Genomic DNA, 9977 nt, shown 5'->3' with positions numbered 1-9977 from the left:
AAATATTTATTTTATTAAAATAAGTATTTTTTTCAACAAATGAATTTTAACAAACTAATCCATAAACATGCGCATATATTAGTGTTCATTCAAAGATATTTTTTTTACTTTTTTGTCTCATTCAACACCGTAACTACTGTGTTTTAATTAGCTTCATCTGTATTTTATATGTCACTATTGAACTATAATGCTTTTAAGGACGTACAACACATGTTAATTAATTTTTTGTATTTCTCACTAATTAGTTTATTAATATATATTTATTGGTTATTACTTTATCAATATTTTTTATTGATAATTACTTTATTACTATTTTATTTTAATTCTAAATCCCTGGGATATTATCTCACATGATGCAAAATAATAGTTATAGGACATGTTTTCATATAATAGTTTTTCGGCATAAAAGATGGATAGTACTCCTCGTTAAGGATTCTTCACACGATATATACCTCTTGAACAAAAAACTAGGAATATTTATTAAGCTCTATATTTTGCCAAAAAAAAAAACGACAATACTAAACATATTCACACATAGGAAGCCTTCTGCCTTAAAAAATAAAAATATAAAATATAAAAAAAATAAAGAGGAGAATGTCATCTACAAAGAAAAAATGAGAAATAACAAGACTGTTATGAGATAGCTTTAATTTGCAAGGCTCCATATTCTCTATTGAATATTTTTGGAGACATCAAAGCAAGTTTCTCCATACAAATAACAAAAAATACGAGGACAAAAGGTTCCCCTCTTTGAGGCCTTATTTAGGAGCAAAAGAAAAAAAAAAGGAGTTTGTTCCCATACCAAAAAAGGGATAAAGATGGCAAGATAAAACAAAACAGGATTAGCTTGATAGTGAGATCCTAGAAACCAATATCCTTCAAGCAGCGACGGAGAGACTAGTCAACTTTATGATAAGCCTTTTCTAGATAATTTTATAAATAATGTTTATTTTTTTTAGTCTTTTTGTTGGTGCATCGAATAGAGGACTTCCCAATTAAAGGATGATAACATGACCAAAAATACCTTTTCTAGAAACAAAATTGCTCTAAAGATTCCCAATAATCTCATAAAGAAAAGCTCAAAGTCTCCTTACATAATGATATTGAAATACTATGTTAGATATTGTCGAATTGATCCGATTTTGTCTCATATATTTCAAGCTTTTATCAGATCAATCATATTAGAATTTAAAAAAATTACCCAAATAAAATTTTGGGTCGAATAAAAAATTATGAACCCATCCCAACCAATCATTTACTTTATTTAGACGCGAATGATAAGATACATACAATTATTTATTCATTTATATATAAGTTGATAAATAGTCTATTGCATCAAATTAACATTACACAATCAGAAGAAGTCAAGCGGGCCGGGAATTATGAGATTGTTTATCAGAGATATCTCAGGTGCTTTAGTTTTCCCCGGTGGCAACTGCTGCGAGCAGCTGCATTCCATTGTCATCAGCTGCTTCCTGAAACCATATTTAAACAATTAAAAATTCAACATTGACTTGAAATTTATCCAATCAAAAGCGTTTTATGTTTACTTATTGAAACACTTACCGAGGATTCTCCCTCTGGGTTTTTCTCGTTAATAGAAATACAAGCAGCAACAGCCTACAATTTATGTGGTATAACATATGGAAACAAATTAATTATATTGATATCAAGTTAAACTTAATCATAATTCATACCCTTACCGTTAAGATTTCCATCTTTTCGTCATCTTCCCTGCTTATCGGTTCCCTGCTTAATACCATTGATGAATTTCTTTTAGTAAATATATGTTCATACTTAATGTTCTAGAGAGAATTAAAAATGTTTCTTATAACATTTAGTTCCACACACAAAAATATTCATGAATCCAAAGAAGAAGTTAAATCAGTGTTTCTTGTTTCCAAATGTAAAACTTGCATCAACATATCTCATAATTAAAGCTTATAAATTATTTAGATTACTAATACTGATTCATGATCAGTCCCCATTTATTAGAACTTTTCTAACAGGCATCAATTCGATCGTATATCTAAAACGAAATCAAAACACGAGTAAATTGATTTAGTTACTGAGTAATTTCGACTTATGCTAAATCCAAGTCCATAACACTAATTGATAATGGAATATTAATATATAGTTGCACCCTATCTTATTCTTACTTAGCTTTCCGCTTCCTGCTGGCTCCAGTACTATTAGGACATGCTTTCGCCGGGTTCGAATTTTCAGATTCGGTGGGTTTCTCTTCCTGCAAGAACCATATTAAAACAAACACGATATATACATGAATTACTCAAATGTGATGTGCATGTAATTACATATATAAAATTAAGAAGCAAATTAACCACAAAATTCTATAAAAATGGAAAATTCAAACAATTAGCTTATGCATCCAGCTACCTTTGGGGGAGGGACGGAACTCTTCCTTCCCAGAGGAGAAGGAGGAAGGGAGTATTTGCGCATAGACATGGTAAGGGAGTATGATAGCTAGTTTCTTGCAATTGTGGTGTGTTGAGGTAAATGAGTTTGCCTATTTATTAAAAAGACAAATGGGTGACGTGAGGATCTCATAAAGATGGTAATAAAAAATTTAAATAGTTTAAAAAAATTATAAAATGAAGTATTTTTTTGTATGAAAAAATATATTTAATTGTAAGGCCTCTTTTAATTATATTTATTAATTGTTTCTCTTTCATTATTAAAAAATATAAATGCTTTATATATACTTATTAGTTTTTTCTCTTTGTATCTCTTTTCCTTAAATGTAACCATATTGATCATATTATTTTGGTGTATAATTTTTCGGCATTTATATTAATACTTTGATCATCAATAAAGAAATATAATTTAATTGATTGAGCAAGATGAAAGTTATTATAAATTTTAAGATCTATGTTTTTTATCCTTACAAATAACACGCTCCTCCCTGCCCCCCTCCCCCCAATGTTTCTTCTATAAGAGGAGATAAACTTAAGACTTCATACCTTGACTGAAAAATAATGATCAAAAAGCACCCATGGTACATCAATGGTGACTTTCTCCTTATCATCTTTCGCATCAAATTCGACCATATAACAATCATTACCAACATCCATCAATTCAATTCCGATTTGAGTCTTCCATAATCTGATATGATGGTCCTTCATTGTAATTAATAATAAATCTTTTTATTTATAATGTATTATTTATATCAAAACATACATAGTTAAATATATGTTAGTTTTAAAAAAAGTTTTATACTTTCTTTTATGATAGGATTTAATTATACATAATGTTAATGTTAAAATATTATGCTAGATAAATCAAGTTAATCTACTGTTGTAAATTTTTTGTCTTGATCAAGTCATTTAAATAAATGACTCAAAGCCTTAATTAAAATTTCAAGTCAAATAAAGAAAACAATAAATCTGTATTAACCAGTCTGTCATTTACTCACTTCTAAAAGTTGGTATATATGTTACTCTAGTACTTAGCTGCGAAATTATAAGATACATATAATTATTTATTTATATATAAATTAATATAGATAATTTATTACATCAAATGAAATACTACACAATCATCCGAACTCAAGCAGATAGAGTTAGTTATGAGATCGAATCATGTGTAGTTTTTTCTTTCACCTCTATTTTTCTCTGTTGGTTGAGTCAAATATAATTCATGTATCTCAATTTGACACGAGAACATTAATTAAGGACTCTTTGAAACATTATTCAGTACAAATTGATTTTTTTTATTCGCGAAAGCACTGTGATTCTTCATCAGGGGGTGTTGTTTTCTTTAATCCCTACGAGAAGGCCCTCAGTTTTTGATTCCCCCATCTTAAGTCCAGTGGCAGTGGCAGCTTCTTCTTCCTCAACTTCTCCTTCCTCAGCTTCTTCTTCTCCACCCTCTTCCTAATAATTCTAGTTGCAACTGTTGCCAGCAGTTCCATTCCATTGTCATTGTTATCTGTTTCGTCCCTCACATTTTTTCCATATCCAGTATTAGTCATCACTTCCTGTTCCTGAAACTATGTTTAAACAATAATAAAAAATCATCGGTAACTGTTTTAACTTGAAGTTTCTCCAATTAATAATCAAAAGCATTTTATGTTTACTTGTTGAAAGTTGAACACTTACCGAGGATTCCCCTTCAGGATTTTGTTCGTTAAGAAAAACAGCAGCAGCAGCAACCTATGAATCATCAAGAACAAAGGAAAAAAAAGTACCAATTTTTATACTATAATGAAAGAAATTATATATTAATATCATATATACTCACAATTCACAGCCTTACCCTTAACACTTCCAGCTTTTCTTCTCCGATTGGTTTGGTCTGCATGAAATCGGGCTTTTGAAACCTTGCTGGTCGTCTGCTTGACACCATTGTTGAATTTCTCTTTGTAAAGGTTTATTATACTTATAAAGTATTTTAGTGATCAAGGGAGAAAATGTTAACAATAATGGTGATATATATATAAAATAGAGAACTGTGTATCTGAATTAGGATGGGGAAACCATGCATATATATTGTGCTAGCAATTCATTTTTGAAACAAACAATTGTAAGCAAATTTGGCATATAGCAGACCACTTTATTATCAGAGTGAAACCGTCCCTAGTGGAGTCTATACACATGAATAGCAGTTTCATGAGGGGGCCCAGGGTTCGTAATGTGAACGTTAGAGCTATACTATGTACAATGTAACATGTAAAAATGCACCTTACTCCCAGCCTAATTATGTCATGTCATGGTAAAATAAAAATTAACACTTAATTTGAATACTATCGGTGGTGGAGTACATTTTCAGGAAAAGAGTTACTTTGTAATAAATATATAAGATAAGAAGTAATAAATGATATGATAATAAAAATATGAAAATATTATTATTTGAATAAAGCAAGTCTTTCTAGAACCTTGATATTTTTTATTAATTAAATGTATGTTTGAAAAACAATTGAATTCAACTTGGTTTTAACATAGTAATATATCCAAACGCACCTTAAAAGGAAATTTCAAACAAGGGTGTGAAGCAGTGACGTGTAGAGCCTCGGAAAACACCAGCACATATATTGAAGTCAAAAGTAACCGTCATTCATATATAGTGCTTTTTGGTGTGTACTACCTTGTCTTCTGAAATCTTTCTTTTGGGACCCCTGGAATATAGGATTATTAAAAAACTGATAACTCTAAGCCTAACTGTTAAAACCTCTCACTCACTCAGACTAACCTGTACCTGCATGTAAGCCTGTGCTGTTTTGCTTATACCTAGCCATAAGCCAGGTCATTATCTTGAGAAAAATATTGGACTTTTGCAGGTCCACCAATTTGTAATATAATTAAAATATAATTAATTTGTGTATTCCAACACTGCATGGAAGGATAAAGGATTACACTAATGTTTATGCAAGTCAAATTTCACCTCATCCGATGAAACAAACTTGAGCGTTTCCTGAGCTTATATGCTTTGTCTGTTTTAGAAGTATTTAATTAATAATTTCCCTGGTGCTTTCATCATAACAAAAGACAAAAAGTAACTACTCTTTCTACTTTTTTCTTTTTTTTATTAGGTTGCTTCAGCTAAAAGTTATAAAATAATACTGTATTGATTTTTTTCAAGATTAAGTTTTTCTTTAATATTATTATTTATAATTTAAATAAGTTTTATGTAAATTTGTGATTTTTTTTATTAATTCTCTAAAAAATTGGATCTAATATTTACTTGAGTAATTAATTTTTTTATTTATTTTAGAATGTCACTTCAAAATCCCTTAATGATAATGTGATTAGTAGATATATATTATTAGAAAGCAGAATTTTTCACTGTAAGAAAAAACTTATATCAAAAGCTTATAATTCCATAAGAACTTAAGTTAATAATGAAGTAAAACAACGGGATAGCATGTTAGATACTAAATTCAAACAGAAAAATTTAATAAAAATACAAATGGGCAAGAAAATTATGGAAGGCCAATAAATAAATCTATATATATATATAATATTATAGATGTTAAATTTTATTTAAGTCGCTATTTATTCTTCCTCCAAATTGTGTTATTAATGTATAACATTAGTTGAAAAAATATTAGCCAAAAAAAAAATTATTTTAATCTCCTAATACATTACAAGTTTAAAATGCATGGTTTAAAAGGTAAAATGTTGTCTCCAGCATTGTGCAATTGATAACAATATCGATTTAATTAATTTTGAGCCAATTTTGCAATAATTTTTTGTGTAAGATCAAATGATAATGAACCAAAACTTATTTTTCATATCATTTACAATTAAATATAAGAATACAACCAATACACTTTTTGTAAGAAGTAAAAATACCAATTTTTTTTATTTCTAATCTTGTTATATTGATTTAGAAAATTATTTTACAAAAAGTGAAAAAAAAAATGTTCTATGATAAGCACCACGAGACAATTTTTCACTTAATGGATAGAATAGCTACTTTCAACACAAATAATATGGAAACTCTCATATTTGACTTTGTATCAATGGTCATCGTCTTTAGGTCACTTTTCCCGCCACAGGGAGTAAGATAAAACTCAACACAAATACGAGCAAATGGCTCTCACCACCTTGACATTGCTACTATAAACTTTAATGGGTCTACCAACTACAGGTGCCATGATTAGCCAGTAAAAATCTCTCGTCATAATAGACCAATTTTAAGCATGGAAACCTAATCCAATTAAACCGTGATTTTTTCCACTTTTGGGTGGGGAGATGCAAATTTTGAATTTCATTTTGTTACTACCAAGTAATTATTGAACCTCATTCATGGGCTATCTGAAATCATCTTCTCCTACTCAAGTAGATTTGCCTTAACGATATAAAAGCTATTCTCAACATCCATAAAATTGAATCCTCCCCTGAATTTCCAAATTTTAGACCATTTTTCTTTATACTATAGCCCATAAAATTTTCCATGTAATTTGACAACAATGGTATCTTGCTAGGGTTAACATAATTCTTGGAATAAGGTCATCCAAATGGACCTTTGGCAATAGTTTTCAGCCCCCATATTCTATTTCAAATAAATTCTAAAGCAGTAATTTTCCATATCCCTCACAAGCTAGGGTATTGATTGTTCCCAAAGGACTCTATCTCATAATTAAGACAGATAAAGTTGTTGGTGGTGCCGCTAACTCTTTCTTTTCTGAGGATGTCGTCCCCTTGGGACTATGTACCAATTGTTTTAGTTGTTGAATCTCGTACAGATTAGGTGTTATTTCAATCTAAGGGTTTGCTTGGTGGAAGCAATCCCTCCTTCCCCATTTTAGAGAAAGATACACCTTTTTTCCTTGTTTAGCTAGTATAGCATATTCTTGACTTAAGTTCATGCATGAAGAAAAAAATACACTCACATCATTCATACATGATAGATGATTGAATTCAATGTTACAATTTTCACTCCACACCACCAAGCATGTGAATCATTTAATATAAACACTACTAAGAAAAAGCTTTACTACGTCGGTTCTCTTACACATTCGACATCGATTTTTCACCGTCGTCATATTTAATGTTGTTGAATGTCTTCATTTATAATGACGGTTCTTAAAAAAATCATCTTAAAAAAGTTACTATTTTAAGACAATTTTCAAGCAAACAACTGTCTTAGTAGGATACCTTTCTAAAACGATTTTTAGGTCAAAACCATTTTAAAATGTAGAATTTCTAAGGTGATTTTTCAAAAAATCGTATTAGAATTTTTTTTTCAAAAAAAATATAAAAATGAGGATTCTAAGATGATCTTTAAGACGTTTTTTCAAAAAACCGTCTTAAAATGTATTTTTTTAAAAAAAATCAAAATCGAGAATTATAAGATGAGTTGTTTAAACTTAATTAGTAATCTCAAATTTGAGACCTATATATATGCAACTGGTTAAATAGTCAGAAAAAATTTATCATCCATAATAATCCTACTTGATTCAAGTAATATTAATTACCTCTCTAAAAAAATACATGCGATATTAAAAAAAAATCCCCTCACATGTATGCATATGCCTGGGAATAAAGCATACTTTAACTTCAACTTAAACGAATAAGGACCTAATTAGTTTCAGAAATATTTTTTGTAAATGTAATATGACATTTTTTTTCATTACTAGTATAAATAGAAATTATATTTTCAAAGGACCCCAAGTTGTAACCCTTGTACTCTTTATTCTTTTTAGCATTGGAATTTGGAAACGAGGATTACATCATGCAATCCACCTCATATGGCAGATTTAACATGTTTGGTTGTGAATTGAGATGTCATATATATATAAAAATAAAAGGGAGAGCAGAAATCATTTCTATTTTTCTACAATGCAAAATCATGTACTATGATTCTTGGTTATCTTTGTCCTGTCCATATAAAATTAGTGTTCACTTTACTCGTCATTTATCGTATTTAAGCTGAAATAACACTTAACAATACCTTATTTAATGCAATATTACACTCTCTTGGAAATGATAATGATTTATAATTTTTTGAAATTTGACTTTCATGATGTTTTCAAATTAATTTACTGCTGCATTTATGGTATTATCTGCGATCAAAGAGTCTTTGATGCTTTGTGAAGAAGAACTCCTTAATTCTAAAATGAAGATTATAAAGCAAAATAGATATGGAAGTCAAATTCAGATCAACACAAGACAATAACATTCCCAATTGAAGGTAATAAACTGTTTGATAGGACTTAGGAGTAATTATTTAATCCACATGCAACACATTCTAATTAAAACAAAGAAAACAACAGACACATAAGAACTCCTAATTAAAGCTTCAGCTTTCCACAGGACCATCATATTCCAACCGAATAATGCTTCATTCGTCGTCGTCATCGTAGTCAGACACGACACCATCCTCTTTCACCTGCTTTGAGCTTGTTCCAACTGGCACCAAACCCTAATACCAAACACAATTAACACATAAGCTTTCAACATTTTCACATTTTCCATCAAAATGTTAAGTAGAAGTATATGTAATTCTAACATAACACTTCTTCAGAACAAATTACGAATCTTTTCATTTACTAGCATGGTGCTTGTGTTAATTACACAGATCCTGTTCCATTCAGGGAAAAAAAAAACTTTTGAAAGCAACAGCATCAGGATCCCGTGTATACCCCACAACAAAAAAAGTTCTGATAAATCTGCTGAATAAAAGTGAACAATTATTACGGAATCCCAAAAAAGAAAAAAAAAACATTTCAATTACCGCCAGGAATATTTTCAGGGCATCTTCTTTTGAGTGAGAATTGATGATTTTGAGAGCTGCCTCCTGCACAAAGAATTTTAATTAAGAATTTTTAAACAAAAACAAAAACAAGAGAAAATAATTAAAGCTGGAAACCGTATATAAAGAGAAAAAATGGGTATATCAAACCCTTGCAACTTTCATCTCCTCCTCAAGCAAAGTTTTAGGCTCATCATCAATGGAAGTCGTCCTTTCAAGTGTGGGAGGAGGAGGAGGCATCAATGGTGTTAGTGGCTTCTCCATGTTATCGTTCTTCTTCTCTGACGCTTGATGCTTATTCATCTTCAGTTGTTGTTGTTGCACAAAGGAAAGAAAACACACAAAAAACCACTACTCCCACCCTTGAATAAATAGAATGAGAAGGGAGAAAAATGACACTTGATTGTGGCTTTTTTTTTTCCTAATTTGTAACCGAAGGTGTGCAGCTGAAAATGGGGCATCTTTGACTGTCATTATGAAGAGGGGTGAGGGGCACAGCTGTGCTCTCAACAGATGAATTAACGTGGCAGCCATGGCGAGGAACAAACAGAAATGCACATACAAATGGCAGAAAAACAGGTGAATATAGGCTTCTTAGGCTCTAGTAACGCATGAGAGATGAAACAACCAAGCACGCAGTAGAAGCCAAAAGGGTTGTTTCTCTTGCTCTCTCTAGGAGGTTTATTATGGTTACTAGTGGAAAACAGGCATGTAATGTCTGTTTATTAAATTTGGGTTATTTTTAATTGTGAATTTGGTTT

At 30.3% G+C, this 9977-nt stretch overlaps 3 protein-coding genes across 3 annotated transcripts; all 3 read right to left on the bottom strand.

The window, feature by feature from the left end:
• Window positions 1–1233: 1233 nt before the first annotated feature.
• On the bottom strand, window positions 1234–2511 carry LOC114414275. Its single transcript, XM_028378570.1, has 5 exons — window positions 2398–2511; window positions 2160–2245; window positions 1704–1749; window positions 1567–1620; window positions 1234–1475 (listed from the first exon to the last, which is right to left on the bottom strand). Exons 1-5 carry the CDS (start codon window positions 2464–2466, stop codon window positions 1416–1418), a joined length of 315 nt encoding a protein of 104 aa, XP_028234371.1. The 5' UTR covers window positions 2467–2511; the 3' UTR covers window positions 1234–1415.
• Window positions 2512–3486: 975 nt separating this feature from the next.
• LOC114414170 lies at window positions 3487–4625 on the bottom strand. Its single transcript, XM_028378496.1, has 3 exons — window positions 4276–4625; window positions 4119–4172; window positions 3487–4009 (listed from the first exon to the last, which is right to left on the bottom strand). Exons 1-3 carry the CDS (start codon window positions 4363–4365, stop codon window positions 3785–3787), a joined length of 369 nt encoding a protein of 122 aa, XP_028234297.1. The 5' UTR covers window positions 4366–4625; the 3' UTR covers window positions 3487–3784.
• Window positions 4626–8590: 3965 nt separating this feature from the next.
• On the bottom strand, window positions 8591–9667 carry LOC114414011. The gene is made up of 3 exons (XM_028378390.1): window positions 9367–9667; window positions 9199–9261; window positions 8591–8886 (listed from the first exon to the last, which is right to left on the bottom strand). The coding sequence occupies exons 1-3, from the start codon at window positions 9517–9519 to the stop codon at window positions 8806–8808; spliced, it is 297 nt and encodes a 98-aa protein (XP_028234191.1). The 5' UTR covers window positions 9520–9667; the 3' UTR covers window positions 8591–8805.
• Window positions 9668–9977: the final 310 nt, after the last annotated feature.

The sequence above is a fragment of the Glycine soja genome, chromosome 6 (assembly GCF_004193775.1).
Source record: "Glycine soja cultivar W05 chromosome 6, ASM419377v2, whole genome shotgun sequence".
In the NCBI taxonomy this organism is placed as follows: Eukaryota; Viridiplantae; Streptophyta; class Magnoliopsida; order Fabales; family Fabaceae; genus Glycine; species Glycine soja.
This window is presented reverse-complemented; position numbering and strand designations above follow the sequence as displayed.